General features: G+C 41.7%; 1 protein-coding gene across 4 annotated transcripts in view; it reads left to right on the forward strand.

Annotated features, from left to right (window-relative positions):
• The first annotated feature begins 264 nt into the window (after positions 1-264).
• Positions 265-16,052, forward strand: part of LOC127440942 (actin-binding protein IPP-like) — a 28,467-nt gene continuing 12,679 nt past the window's right edge. For 3 of the 4 annotated variants that reach the window (XM_051698028.1, XM_051698027.1, XM_051698026.1), the window contains exons 1-4: positions 265-360; positions 7,626-8,005; positions 10,553-10,764; positions 15,658-15,877. In XM_051698028.1, the coding sequence (XP_051553988.1) occupies positions 7,639-8,005; positions 10,553-10,764; positions 15,658-15,877 (799 nt within the window). In that variant the 5' untranslated portion in view covers positions 265-360; positions 7,626-7,638. Of the gene's footprint in view, positions 361-7,625; positions 8,022-10,552; positions 10,765-15,657; positions 15,878-16,052 lie in introns of those variants that run through there. The other variant, XM_051698029.1, reaches the window with a different exon arrangement.

Raw genomic sequence — 16,052 nt, forward strand, 5'->3', positions numbered from 1 at the left:
TTATTAATGTATTAAAATGTAATTATTTTTATCATTAAAATGATTATTTAATATGATCATATATATTTTATTTATTATATTTTATTTATTTTGATTGATTTATAATTAAATTAATCATCAATTGCGTGAAACTGTGACATTTTGAATATTTACTGAATATTTAGTTTTACAAATAACCATTAAACACAGTTAACGTTAGTATTTGAAAGAATGGCACATTATAGGTCATGATTGGGTATCGATTAGTTTGGTCAGACAGGCGGAAATGACGATGGAGGAAAACTCGATGCCAATGCGGAAGTGTTCCCTGTTTCTGATCAAATGGATAAATGAAGAAGAGAAAAATAATCACATAGAAATGTAAGTGTATTTCTGTTGAGCACAGAAAAATTGTCCTGCACCCTTCACTATTTTTTTTGATACACTTTCACACGTTTTTCAGTTTGAGCACAAATATATTCAAATATCCCTTATCTATTTTTAAAAGTCACCTGAAACAGCAATTTAACATGTTGATACAGTATAAAGTAATCTTTCTGTTGGTGTAGGGCTTTTCAAGATAATGCTAGTCATTTTTATTTTCATGTGGACGGTGTAGTCTAATAGGCTAGTAAAAGACCAGATGGTTGATCACCTTGTAATCTTTGACAGGAGCTAAATTCACAATTTAAGAATCGGCTCCCATTCAATTATTTTCTTTAAATCCGAACTGAATTCTTGAATTGGAAAGACAGGACAAGGAATTTACTGAATAATAATTCAAAGAAATACAAGACAGTCACACAACAGAGGAATTGTATTAGTCCAACACAAGTTTTGTGACAATTACATAATTAATTTAGAGTTATTATGCATTCCATCCCCTGATATGCAGAATTTTATTTTCCTTAACTGATAAAAACTAAATATAAATTTCTAGTGTTGTCACAATACCAATATTTCAGTAATCCGTACCAAAACCAAAATAATACCAAAAGCAAATTTAAAACTAAGAATAATAACTAATGCGTCATGAACATTGTTTCACATTTCCAAGTAATTATAAAGACAAGTAAATAGTCGGTGATAATAAAAACAAAGAAACAGATACAAGCAATACAAGTTTTCAGATTAGTCCTAATGCACAGATCTAATATTTTGATACAAATCCACATTATTGTCCCACTCCTTACATTCACTTTAGACATAATTGACTGTTTACCTTAATAACTTGCCAAGACAGGTATTTTGAATTAATTTTGAACTGTATTTGACCATGTAGGCATTTAACCGCATTACCCAGAGTGTTTTCAGAGCACACATGCTAGTGATGTTTTGTTTGTGAATGAATCTGTCTTTTTGAGCAAATCTGTTTAGTAAATGAATCATTCTCGTTCAGCTCCATACACTGGGCCCTTTCCCAGTGCAGGAACTAAAGCCTGTTTTAAGAACTTTTACCAGGAACTAATACTTCTCGTAATTTTCGCTCATGAGGTACTCTTATCCGCAGGGATGCACAATATATCAATGACTTATTGTTATTGGACTATCGAATGTGATTTTTTTGGAGTTATCGATTCGGTAAGTAAAATAGGTCGATATATTAAAGACGATATATTAGGGCATTTCCTCTTTGGATCACGTGAGGCGCACGGAACTTACTGTGAACACGTGAACATGCAACAGCAGGACCCATGCGGCAATGTGTATTTTAGATGAGTGTACGGACGAGAGTAGACGTGATGTCGGCTTTGTGGGCTTTTTTCATGGTGAAAAATGAAAACAACAGAGTTGCAATCTGTAACACATGCCAAGCCAAGGTGAGGTAACGCGAGGAGGCAATAAGACAAAAAATTTGAAGTTTCACCATCCCATCATTTATAAGGAATATCAGGCAAGGAGCACCACAAAACCAACAGCAGCAGTGCCCAGCACCAGCGTAAAAGCAGTACAACAATCACTTGACAAGTTATGGAAATGATCGCACTCGATGACCAACCATTCGCTTTTGTCGAGGACCAAGGTTTTCGGCATCTGATTGAATTTATTGAACCCCGCTACACTCTCCCCAGCAGACTGTTCTTTGCTGAAGTTTCCCTACCTGCTTTATATAATGAAGTAGCAACACATATCTATACTCTGATTTTCTCCCCAATTTGGTATGCCCAATTCCCAGTGCACTCTAGGTCCTTGTAGTGACTCGCCTCAATCTGGGTGGCGGAGGATGAATCTCAGATGCCTCCGCGTCTGAGACAGTCAATCAGTGCATTTTATCACATGGCTTGTTGAGCACGTTACTGCAGAGACCTAGCGCGTGTGGAGGCTCACGCTATTCTCCGCGGCATCCACGCACAAATCACCACGTGCCCCACTGAGAGCGAGAACCACATTATGAGGAGGTTAACCCAACCTGACTCTACCCACCCTAGCAACTGGGCCAATTGGTTGCTTAGGAAGCCTGACTGGAGTCACTCAGCATTCCCTGGATTTGAACTTTCGACTCCAGGTGACGGCAAAAGCCACACTGCTGGAGGCTGTGAACCGGCGCTTTAACAACACTGTGACGAAAAGAAGGGCATGGCCAAGACGTGAGGGTGCATGGCCGGTGCTGAGTCAACTAATCAGCGGGAGAGGGAGATAAAGGGGAGCCAGAGACGCCAGTTCAAGAGAGAGAGAGACACACGCGGCCATGCTGTGTCTGTGTGTTTATGTTTGTTTTATGTTGTTTTAAGTTCAGTTCCATCATTAAAGTTATGTTGACTGTTCTGCCGGTTCCTGCCTCCTCCTTGTCCGTCCTGTGAACCCGTTACATTGGTGCCAAAACCCGGGAAGGAGGGTTGTCGAGAAGTCCTCACCGGTGCTGTCTGCCAGAGGAGCAGCCGCGGCCATCTGCCTGGGGACGGAGGGGTCACTGCCGGCCGCAGAGAGTCAGAGGAACCACTGCCATCCGCCGAGATAGGGAGGAGCTGTTCCGTCCTCCAGGGGTCAGAGAACTCGCTGCTGTCTGCCAGGGGAGGAGCGAGCTGTCGTCTGCCAGAGGGCGGAGAGTGGCTGAGGACCAGGCGACGGCGTGTCCTGGGACCGGCAAGAACGTTTTTCTCACTCTCTTCTCTCTCTCTCTCTCTCTCAATGGGATTGCAGGTAAATTATGATTACTTTCATATTAAAAAGTTACAAAATTTCCCCAAAAAGTTTATTGGCATTGAAGAGAAAAACCAAATAACACATTTAGTTTGACACGTTAAGGAGTACATTTGCTTAATTATATACTATACTCAATTAGTGGCTTATGTAAAGATATAAAAGGGTAGAGTGTAATATACTTTTATTATTCTCTGAAGGTGAATGCATATCTTAGTGAGCCCCCTATTGCCAGGAATGAGAGCCCACTGCAGTTCTGGAAAAGCAGCATGTCCCGATTTCCAGCTCTGGCCCAAGCTGCACGCAAGTACCTGTCAGATCCCTGTACAAGCACTGACAGTGAACGTTTCTTCTCGGCGGCATTGCATGAGATTGATGAAAAGAGAACAGACTTTTGTGTGAGAAAGTAAAAATGCTGCTTTTTGTTAGAAAAACATACCACTCTTACATGCAAAGTAGCCAAATGGGACCTCACTATTTATGGGCCTACCAATTGTTAATCAAGCACAAAATATTATGTTGAGTAAACATTGAGTATTGTGCAAACCTTCAGTAAACATTCAACATTATTATTATTTTTATGGCACACACTCATTTTGTTTCTTTATTCTTTGTTACATTTTTGAAAGTTATGTTAAGTTTTTATAAAATAAAGTTGCCATAAGCATTGAAAGTATATTTTTTTATTGCAAGCGTTCACGGTAGGCCTGCATTTGGAAAGAAATGTTGATAAAAGTTTTCTGCATTTGCTTTAAAATGAAAGCAGTTTTGCACTGTATGTGATGTTTGATTTTATTTAAAATATTTAGAGCTATGGATTTATTGTATATTCATTGTGGAGAGCGGGGCAGGCCGAGCGGCGACTGTGTGGAGCGAGGCCGCGTTGGACACCTGCAGTGGATTATCTCGCCCAGCTGTGGCTGATTACAGCGTTAACGGGCGAGAGATAAAGCTACCACAGGAGCTGCAGTCGGGGAGAGACACAGGGAGAGAGAGAGACTCAACGAAGCTGTGTAGTGTTGAGCTGAAAAGCCAACAGAGTTTATGTGTAGTGAAGCTGAAAAGCAAACATTTTGTGTACTGCTGAAAAGTGGCCTTATTATGTGCGACTGAAAAGTGCAACAATAAATGTCTACGTGTTTGTCAAGCGGGCTCCAGCATCCTCCATTTCCAAGAACTGCCTTACACTGGTGCCGAAACCCGGGTAAATCGGAGGAAGATCACGCTGTCCTGGAGTCCTTGCTGCTGGCTCAAGAACGTGGTGCCAAGGATACACGATCTGGTGAGACGCAACAGGTTCATCAGCAGGCTACCGAAAGGGACGGCTGAGCGAGACCAGTGCCATCGCCTGGCATCGCGGACAGAGGTGGACCAGCTGGCTGAGGACCGAGTGGGTGGCGTGTCCGGGAGCCGACAACTTTTTTTTTTTTCTCCCCTCTCTCTCTCCCTCCCCCTCTCTCTCACTCTTTCTCGCTCTCTTTCTCTCTCTCTCCTCCCTCCCCCTCTCCTTTCCCAAGAGCTGTTCCAGATTCACGGAGGCGGGGAAAACCATCCGGTGCTGGGTTGGCCGAAAGGGCAGCGGCTCCTCTCCAGAAATGGGGGGGAGTAAGGCTCAGGCAAGAGAGGTCCCCGACCTGAGTTGGGTGATGGGGGTATGTGGAGAGCGGGGCGGTGTTTGTCAAGCGGGCTCCAGCATCCTTCTTTTCCAAGAACTGCCTTACAGCCATTTATCGGTTATTGGCCTCTACATGAAATTAATTATCGGCTTATCGGTATCGGCCAGAATTTCCATATCCGTGCATCCCTACTTATCCGTGTAGAGGGACTTTAGATGGACCTTTTAGCTCCTACTCTTGTGTAGGTATTTCTACTCCAGAAAAGGGACTGTGGGAGGTGCTGCAACCTGTGATTGGTCAAACATGCATGATGCACAAAGCAATGAGAAATGTGAGGAGTCTGCAGCCGCTATGAGTAAACAAACTTGTAGCTGCTAGCTTGCTATTTCCCTTAACAGAAATAACATGAAAAGTAACAAGGTATCCAAAGAGTATCGCCTGTTTCAAATTTGTGTGTGTGAGGGGTAAGCAGAGCTGCTGCGAGACACGCTTTGAGTTCCCTTTCGATTCAGTTCACTTGACATTGCTTATGGGGGATTCCTTCCCGACGACTTAGTTGAAGCCCTTGTACAATAACGCCAATCCTGAGATTGGCAATGGTGTTTGAGCCCTGCCCCATTAGGTGGCAGGTGGCCTATATAAGCTGGTGCACGAACACCATTTCTTCAGAATTTTCTAACTAAACTGTCATGAAATCTTGTTTACATGAGGAAAGTGTTGTGTCTGTTACTGCGTGGTTAACTTGCATCAAGGTGTTTTTTTTCAGTCAGTGGGTGAATAATTCAGTATAGTGTTTTATGTTGAGTCATTAAAGCCTTTATTGTAATAGATTGTGTTGATAAATAGATTTATAGTGCATTTTCAACATGTTGTCTGCTGCGTTCAGCGTGTGCTGCGTGGTTAAAATAGGCTGAGCACCTCATATCTCCTCTCACTGCGGCTTCAGGGACGCGGCATCACATGCACGGCTCATGCGCTCAGTGTAAAGACCGTAACATGAAGACACAGATGTGTAAAACAGCTCTATCAAAAGTGAAGCTCTGGTCCTGGTTTCCTCTGTTGCTGTTGTTGGCTGCATCCGAAAACTGGAAAATTCTGTCTGCAGAGGCTGTAAACGGAGGTAGGATAAAAATAAGGTGCTTTTCAAACTGTTCTGAGACCAGTTGAGTTCCATTCATTCAGCTGCTCAAGTTTTCGGATGCAGCGGTTGATTTTGTTGTTGTTGCTGTTGAGTCGTTCATGGTTGACACTAGATGACATCATTCGAGGGTTCTTTTTGTGTGAGCGAATGCAAGAGGGAAAGTCTCAACAGGGGTGCTGTTGCTCTTAAGAGTTCTCATCCAAGTTACTGAGGGAACAGTACCGGTACTGTATGTGGAAAAGGGGCTACTGACTTATATTTGTTGTTCACTGACCTCTCTCCCTTTTGAAGCCAACACGTGCTCAAAAAACCACACACATAGACAGCATGCAGGTATTGAAATGAGTCAGTAATGCAGAAAGTCTAGCATCGGTACATCTTTTAAATTCTGTTAATGACCTGGTACCGAAGTACCGGTACTTTTGAAATCCCCATACATTTCTATAGGTGGCATTTCAAACCTTGATTATTAATATTGTCTGATGTTTCTGGAAATACCCCATATGTTGTAACTTGTATGCATGGGTAATTTTGGTTTATGTTGAAAAATTAAATGTATTATAACAAACTTCCCTTGCACAAGGTATATTGATTATATTTTTTAAATTATCTTATAGTATTATTTTAATTCTAATCAAAGACTGTATAGGATGAGACGGGTCACTGGTATGCTTATGAATGGGAGAAATTTTAATGCTAAAGATGGACCAGACTTGCAGGTAAAAGAGCCAATCACCTTTTTGATAGAAACGTCGCCTTTCAATTTACTTGAGAACACACATTCACATTAGCTGGACAAGCCTGAAAAATGCTTTTTGTGTGTGATTTGAGCTAATAAAGCACAATTTATGACATTATTGTTGTCAGATTTGACTGCTGATTTGACAACGTTGCTGTGTCGGGCCGATCGTGAAACATACAGCAATGTTTTGATAGAGCCTCTGAGCCACATTGTTTACAACTTCAAGGGAATCAACTAACAAATGGCTTACTTAAAGATATCTCTGCATATTAAAGGGTTTGTTCACCTCAAAATGAAAATTCTCTCATCATTTACTCAACCTCGTGCCATCTCAGATGTGTGTGTTGTATTTTTCTTCTGCAGAACACAAATGAAGATTTTTAGAAGAATATTTCAGCTTGGTAGGTCCATAAAATGCAGGTGAATTGTGGCTAGAACTCTGAAGGTCCAAATGTCACATAAAGGCATCATAAAAGTAATCCAAATGATTCCAGTAGTTTCTGGAGTGATGCACTTGGTTTTGGGTAAGAACAGACCAAAATATAACTCTGTAACATTGCAGTCTCTAAGCACGTTCATGACGCATGTGCTGAGTGCTAGATTGCACTATAAGTGTAGTTGAGCTTAAAATCAAGATCGGCAAGGAGACAAAATTTACAGATTGGATAGCTTCAGAAGACATTGATTTAACCACTGGAATCGTATGGATTACTTTTTTGATGCCTTTATGTGATATTTGGACCTTCAGAGTTCTGGCCACCATTCACTTGCATTGTATGGACCTTCAGAGCTGAGATATTCATCATTTGTGTTCTGCAGAAGAAAGAAAGTCATGCACATCTGGAATGGAATGAGGGCGAGTGAATGATAAGAGAATTTTCATTTTTTTCCCACATTTTTTTCACTTTCCCTTTAAGCTGGGTTGTGAAGAAGTATTTTAACATTTAAAAAATGACTCACTTCACCCTTAAATTTGGTGTGTTTGTTCCTCTGTGTATGCTAATAGGTAAAAGTGCTTTATGCATCTGTGCTGTCCAGCTGGAATCATCATGTCCTCAGCTGGCCCATTACAGTCATCCCCTCGGCGTCTTACGGCAGGGGATGAAGCCGGGGCGACGAGTGAACGTGGGAGTTACTTCTCAGACAGACATGCTGGTCTTCTGCTGGCACAGATGAACAAGATGCGTCTCCGCTCAGACTTCTGTGACGTGAGGCTGCTGGTGGGCGGGCGGGTGTTTGGGGTCCACAGGCTGGTGCTGGCTGCCGGCGGCCCTTATTTCTCTGCTCTGTTTTCTGGAGCAATGAGTGAAGCCTACGAGGAGGAAGTTCGGATCACTGGAGTGGAAGCTGATGTATTTGAAATGCTCCTGGAGTTTATTTACACTGGTATGCTGGTGTCATGGTAGGGTTATTCTGTTTCATATAAACCAAATTTAGAAAACTTCCCCGGCTGAAATTTTTGATTTTATTAATACTTTTACTGGTGAATATTGATGAAAGCCAAAATATTAACAACACATTTTTATGTTGTTTTTTCAAAGCTGGAACACCTGTAACTCCAGAAGAATTAAAGATATTTTAATATCCCTTTAGATACTTGTTCAGAACAAACTTTCTTTCTTCTATCTTCATATTTAAGGCCCAATATTGTTAGATCTCAGACATACAGTGCATTCAGAAAGTATTCAGTCCCCTTCTTTTTTTCACATTTTATGTTGCAGCCTTATACTAAAATGCTTTTCACATCAAGCTACACTCCATAACAAAGCAAAAAACTAATTTTTGATAACGTTGCAAATTTATTAAAAAGAAAAAACTGAAATATCACATTGAAATTAGTATTCAGACCCTTAACTCAGTACTTAGTTGAAGCGGGGGCCTGGGTATCTCAGCGAGTAAAAACGCTGACTCTCACCCCTGGAGTTGTGAGTTCAAATCCAGGGCGTGCTGAGTGACTCCAGCCAGGTCTTCTAAGCAACCAAATTGGCCCGGGGTAGAGTCACATGTGGTAACCTCCTCGTGGTCACTATAATGTGGTTCTCGCTGTCGGTGGGGTGTGTGGTGAGTTGTGCGTGGATGCCACGGGGAATAAGTCCGTGCTCTGGCTGGGCCACTCAAGGGCATTCACAGAGTTGTCCCTAATACACTCTTGCTTTGTCTTGGCTGTGTGCTTGGTCATTGTCCAATTAGAAGGTGAACATTCGCCCAGTCTGAGGTCCAGAACTCTCTGGACCTGGTTTTCATTAAGGATATCTCAGTATTTTACTGCATTCAGCTTTCCTTCAACCCTGACCAGTCCCCCAGTCCCTGCCACTGAAAAACACCCCCACAGCATGATGCTACCACCACCATGCTTCACCGTTGGGATGGTATTGCGCAGGTGATGAGCGGTGCCTGATTTCCACCAGACATGACGCTTGGAATTGAGGCCAAACAGTTCAATCTTCATTTCATCAGACCAGAGAATCTTGTTTCTCACAGTCCAAGAGTCCTTTAGGTGCTTTTTTGCAAATTCCAAGCTGGCTTTTATGTGTCTTGCACTGAGGAGAGGCTGCTGTCTGGCCACTCTACCATAAAGGCCAGATTGGTGGATTGTTGCAATAATGGTTGACCTACTGCAAGTTACTCCCATCTCCACACATGATCTCTGGAGCTCAACCAGAGTGCCCATTGGGTTCTTGGTCACCTCTCTTACCAAGGCCCTTCTTCCCTGATTGCTCAGTGTGGCTGGGCGGCCAGCTCTAGGAAGTGTCCTGGTTGTTCCAAATTTCTTCCATTTTAGAATTTTGGAGACCACTGTGCTCTTGGGAACCTTCAGTACTGCCAAAAACATTTTGTAGCTTACCACAGATCTGTGCCTCGACACAATCCTGTCTCTGAACTCTGCAGGCAGTTCTTTTGACCTCATGGCTTGGTTTTTGCTCTGATATGCATTTGTGAGACCTTAAATAGACAGGTGTGTGCCTTTCCAAATCATGTCCAATCAATTGAATTTGTCACAGGTGAACTCCTAACAGTATGTAGAAATATCTCAAAGATGATCCAGAGAAATGGGATGCACCTGAGCTAAATGTAAAGTATCATAGCAAAGGGTCTGAATACTTATGTCAATGTGATATTTCAGTTTTTTCTTCAGTTATCAAAAATCTGTTTTTTGCTTTGTTATTATGGGGTATGGAGTCTAGATTGATGTGAAAAAATAAAAATAGTTTAAAGCATTTTAGCATAAGGCTGCATAACAAAATGTGAAAAAATGAAGGGGTCTGAATACTTTCTGATTGCACTGTATGAGGCTCTCAATGTGGCTCCATGCATAAATTGTTAAATTGTACTCATTTTCAATGGTCAAAAGTAAGACACGTAACCTCAGGTTACTCCAGTGGGAATGTCCCTGTAATAAGTGTACTGGTGGTCTCTACGGAAAAAAAAATCTGATAAGTAAGGGATAATGTAAAGTCAGCTGCTTCGCACCTGGGTCCTGATCACCCTGTTGGGGCTTATTTAGCGTTAACAACCACCTGACTACACATTATCCCACTTACATGGCTACTTAATAAATAAATACAAAAATAAATAAATGAACATAATATATTGATTTGTGTTAAAATTATGTAATCATATGAGAAGAAAGAAAGCACTGAACTGCAGAATTCCACCTCCGGTTTGTGTCTGTTCAGTTCTGGTGGTGTTTATTTTGTGAAAATTACCATCTGACTGCTCATTATCCAGCTTATTAAAAGACTAAATGGCGCCATTAATAAATCTGAATAGAGTATTCCTGACACCGTGTGATAAGTAAAAAATTGTGTTATGCAATGTGAAAAGTTCACCATTGTTTCCATCCTCTGTTAGTTATATTTTCTCAGTATATAATTGCAATTGTCAGTGGTACAATAACTTAACACAGCACTTCTCATGTATTAATTGCTACAGGCTCTATTGGTGTGACAGTGGACACTGTGCAGGAGCTGATGGTGGCCGCAGACATGCTGCAGTTGAATGAGGTGGTGGAGATATGTGGAGAATTCCTCCGAGCACACATGGACCCCTCAAATTGTGTGGGGATCTATCAGTTCCTGGAGCAGATCGCATGTATGGACCACTTGCAGTTCACTGAAGACTACATCCACGTTCACTTTTTAGAGGTGAGTTTAGAGACTGCTTTTCCCAGTCTCGCATATCCTTATAATTAAGTGTAATTAAGTCCTTTTTGGATTCTTTATATTGTAATTCACATGCCTGTGCAAGTCTGTGAGTTAAAACCTGAGATAATATGAAAACAGTTTCAGCAGGTTAAGGAATGAGGCACAGACTAAAGAAAGAGGTATGTTGTGTTACCCTTGAGGGTGTTTATTTATTTACAAGAGGTGCAGAGATCATGGTGGTTGCCAGGTCCTGTGGGAGAGATGACAAGCAGAGAGGTGGGGGCGGGGGGTGGTTATTACTAACTTGACGTGGCAGGTTATGTATTCGGGAGAGGCCATCCGCATTCCCATTAGTTGTCCCAGCCCTGTGTTTTGCCTTAAAGCGGTAGTCCTGAAGTGCCAGAAACCACCTCATCACCCAGGCATTAGACTTCTTTGCCTTTGACATCCACTGTAGCTGTGCATAAAGTTGCGTCTCAGTAACTAATAGCAGAGCTCCAGGACTGCCCACTTGATCACCAATGTTTCTTTCTCTATCGCAACATATCTGGATTTGACAGGGGACAGCTAACGCTGATGTAGACAATCTGATGTTCTTCTCCATGTAATTCCTGAGAAAGGACAGCCTGATACCAGATTTAGATGCATCCGTTTGGAGCAGGAATGGCTGCAAGAAATCTGGAGCATGTAGGACTGACTTTGAAGTGAGAGAGTTCTTTAGGGTGATGAATGCTTCTTATGTTGCCTGGGACCAAATCACTTTTTCAGGCTGTCCTTTCTTAGTTAGGTCTGTGAGGGGAGAGGCAATAGACGATAAGGAGGGAATGAAACAGCGGTAAAACCTGGCCAGCCCAAGAAAAGTATGTACCTGGATTTTTGTTGTGGGCCGAGGGAAGTCTCGGACTGCATTGATTTTCTTCTTCCTCTAGTGGCATCACTAGACCACACCCAATCTGGAACCCCAGATAACGTACTTTGGTCAGTCCAAAATGGCATTTCTTTGGGTTGGCAGTTAGTCCAGCACTACGTATTTCGAGTAGCACCTTTGGGAGATGTGTAAGATCTCAGAGTGGAGGACCTCATCCTCCAGCTGCAGCATAGACTTTGTGGGGGCAGAGGAGCACATCATACTCTGGAACTTGGCTGGCACCCTGTGGGGTCCAAAGGGAAGAACCCAGTAATGGCAATGCCCTCCTGGCATGCTGAAAGCCATCTTCTCCTTGGCAGCCAGCGTTAGGGGGACTTGCCAGTATCCTTTATTAAGGCTCAGAGTGGAAATGAACTGTTCTCTTTCCAGGCATTCAATTAGTTCATCCACTCATGGCATGGGCACCCGTCAAAGATAGAGACCTCATTTATCTTCTGGAAGTTGTTGCAAAACCGGAAGGTGCCATCGGGTTTAAGGACCATAGCAATTGATCTTTTCTTCATCAGCCTGGATGGATGCCGATGCCAGGGTGGCCGAAAGGCCGATATAATGCTGATATATCACACAATTTAATATAGTAAATAACATACTGTATACTAGGGTTGCACTGTATACTGATGCTATGGTAGTATCGCGATACTAAAACTTCAAAATACTGGCGGTGCCACAGTATTTTTTAAACGATAGTACTGTAAGTTATGTTGTAGTAAATCTTTTTTCATTAAAACCTTCATTTGAATCAGACCCATGTCTGCAATAACATAAAAAATTTAGTCATTTCGAGTGGCGTCCCCTTCACGCAGTGCCCTTTAAGAGCGCAAAATGTTGTTTAGAAATTGCTCCTTATATGGTATTTTTTATTTTTTAATATGTGGTTTTCCATGCTTCAAACACACACATCTGAATCCCAGTGTGTTAATTTGGCGTTCTGGTCTTCTAATGGATAATGTGGATTTAAATAAAACTTTGGAGAGTGAGAAGCTTTTTTAAAAAAACACAATTCACAGCGAGATTTAAAATTATTTTGGGTTTTGCCTGTTGGGACCAGGAAAACCCATGTGCCGTCAATGTCTACAGAGATTTCAATCCAAAGGGGGAAACACCAACAACCTTATTTAACGCCTTCGGACACATCTAGGGTTGCCACTTTTGGAGCTGTAGAATAAAGGACACTCTCTCAGAATTTGTTGGTGGGGATATGGGGGTGGGCAGTTGTCACTTGTGTGGACATTTTTTAGATGGTCCCTTATCACACCCACAACAGTAATAAGATGTTTTAACACAATGTTTGGATTTTTAAGACAGTCCCTTACCTGCATTAGGCAACATTTACAGTTAATATCAAGGTTAAATTAACGGTCTTGACGATTTCGCCGTGATGCCATCTGACCAGCTTAAAATACGGGACAAATCGCTTCCCGTTTTGATTCGAAATGGGACGCTACTTTTCATCTTTTATAAACGGGACGATCCCATATTTTACGTGACGGGTGGCAACCCTAGACACATCCCACTGTTTTTGTGGAATGCACACGGGTTAATGCCACTTTATTTAACCTATATGCTTTATCTTAACATTTACAGATTTACAGTTTCTCTGAAAAATGTAACATTGCGCTCATTTAATTTTTTCCAATTACAAATGCATGGTGGCGGTAACTTCGCACAAATGATCAGATCGATTTGATGACATCCCTGAGGCGTGCGATCAAACCGGTGTGTAATCTGCATTCGCGCTGCTCTTTACCAGGAGAGAGGGACTGAAGTGGTTGTAATAGTGAAACAGCTGCTCAACAGTCTTTTCAATGTTACAATAGCTATATTTTTATGTTACCAACATTCAAATAATCACAGAAATAATGGAATAAAAGTTTAAAGCCGTTACCATTTGAACTGGCTGTTTTGATGCAGCAAATGTTCTTTTTTAAAAATAAATTTTATCTTTTTTTCCCCCCATCAAACTAAGAATGTATTAGGTAACAATTTTGTTCATTTGAGCCTTCTCCCAGTTCATCCATCAGTTATTTTCACTACTTCCGGAGCAACAAGTGGAATGGCTAGTTTCTAAGAACCACCTTTGCTATTACAAACTGTGTTTAGAATTAACACACCATCGTGTGGTATCGTGATACTACTCAGTATTGTGATACTTTAGCTGGTATAGTAAGGTAAAATATGATTATGGTATCGTGACAATCCTAACATATACATAATATTGCTAAAAAATGAATAAAAATCTTATTTAGCACTCTATTTACTCAAAATTTCACACAAAACTTTAACTTTGTAAAAAAACTACACTTAAAGATTGTGTTTTAAATGTTAGCAGTTTCTTCTGATTTCTGTTTAGTCATCCAATTCTAACAATTTATTTCCACATAAAGAAATTGGTTTTATTGATACTTGCATTTTTATCATTAGACAAGACAGTTAAAAGTTACAGGGAACTGTTGAAGAGAAAGAGGAAGAGTGAAACACGCGAGCACTTTAACATGATGAGCTCATACGCGTATGTCGCGGCTCTGATATGTGGGCAGATTAAATAAGACCGTAACACGATGGCACGCAACAACAAAATGTACTGTGATTGGTCATTTACATGTCTCAGACGGCTCCTTTGTGTGCAAGTAGGCTATTCTTGGCACCCTCGCGGTCTTAAGAAACAAATTGACCTCACGGGAAAATTTATCGGCGGATGCAGATAATGAAAAAATTCAGAATATCAGCCGATTTATCAGCCTCCGTGATATATTGGTCGACCACTACTCACTACGGTGTAGGGTCCCTGCCAGGAATATCACCAGGTTGAAACTAATGTGTCTGGGTGGGACGGATGTACACATGTTGTTGGGCACACTGGGCCTCTAGCAGTTGTTCTCGCACGAGGTGCATGACTCTATATATCCTGTACCTGCTCGATCACTGACCGATGCAGGCAAGGTTGTTGCTCCCAGGCTTCATTTGCCACGTCGAGCAGTCCACATGGTTGGGGACCAAACAACAGTTTAAACGGTAAATCTGGTGGAGGCCTGGGGAATTTCTCTCACTTCTAACAGGACATACGGGACCATGAGGTAGAATGCAGACTCAGGGGGTTAGGAGAAACCGCTCTTGGGTGATGTTCCGGGCTATTGCCATACGGAGGGGAATGGCTTCTGGGTATTGAGTGTATATGACTTGGAAGATCTTGGAAGCGGCCCCACAATATCCATACCAATGTGCTCAATGGGCACCTCAATGATTGGAGATGATTCTCTGTAGAGATCCTTCTCGCCCTTTTGTTGATTTGTTGATTAATGAGTTGATTATGGTGTTTGCCAGGGGCGACTCTAGTATGCCCGTGGCTGGCTCGCCACACAATCTAAAGATGAACTATTAGAGACTGTAGAGTTGGATAGTTCAACAGGATTCTTCATACTGAAATTTCTGCATTTCATTTGCAGTATTATGGTTCACTTTTGATTCATTGTATAGAGAGTTTTTGTCACTGACTGACACATCTCACAGCTAAAAGCTTTCAAATGATTGATATTGAGTAATTAAATCATGATTAGAGGTGATTGCTAAGGTAAGGATCTCTATTGCTATTCCTATTACTTAGAGGAATAGGTCACCCAAAACATTTAAAACAAAATTGCGGTATCAGCATAGTCTATTTTTTGTATAGTGGTTTAGAGATTAAATATCTGGGCCGGTAACTGAAAGGGTGTAAGTTCAGACCCCCCAAGTGTTAATTCTTAAACTACAGTATATCATCATTGTGTCAAAATTCTTCACCTCAGGTTTGTCTAGGGAGACCGAACCTGTATATAACTGCTTTGTTTTGTCAATATGTCTTGTTGATCTGTCATGATATTCAAGGGATCAAAATAAAATCTCCATGAGTAGTTAGAGGTTTTGAAATAAGCCTGAACACCTTCAGGCCTTGACCTTGCAGTTCAGCCAGTTTTTTTTGCATGTGTCAGATTTGCTCTTCAGAGGAGTTCTCAGTGTTTTCTAAAGATCAGCTGGTGAAGTTGCTCCGCAGTGAGGAGCTCTGGATCGAGGATGAGTATCAGGTGTTCACTGCTGCCATGGACTGGCTGCATCATGACGTGCCTCAGAGGAAGAAGCATGTAGTGGAGGTCCTGGAACCTGTGCGCTTCCCTCTGCTGTCACCACAGAGACTCTACAAGTATATAGAGGGTGAGTGAATGTTACTGTGTTTCAGCCATAGATAAGACTAGTGCGCTCCATCCCATTCCCTGTATGCTCCAGTCTTTAAAGTTCTTTACATTAATCACTGTGCTTCCTTCTAGTTGGTGTCAGACCCTGGTTCGCTATATTCGTCTAAAGTGGCACTGTGTCTCACTGTGTCTCA

The sequence above is a fragment of the Myxocyprinus asiaticus genome, chromosome 5 (genome assembly GCF_019703515.2).
Source record: "Myxocyprinus asiaticus isolate MX2 ecotype Aquarium Trade chromosome 5, UBuf_Myxa_2, whole genome shotgun sequence".
Lineage (NCBI taxonomy): Eukaryota > Metazoa > Chordata > Actinopteri > Cypriniformes > Catostomidae > Myxocyprinus > Myxocyprinus asiaticus.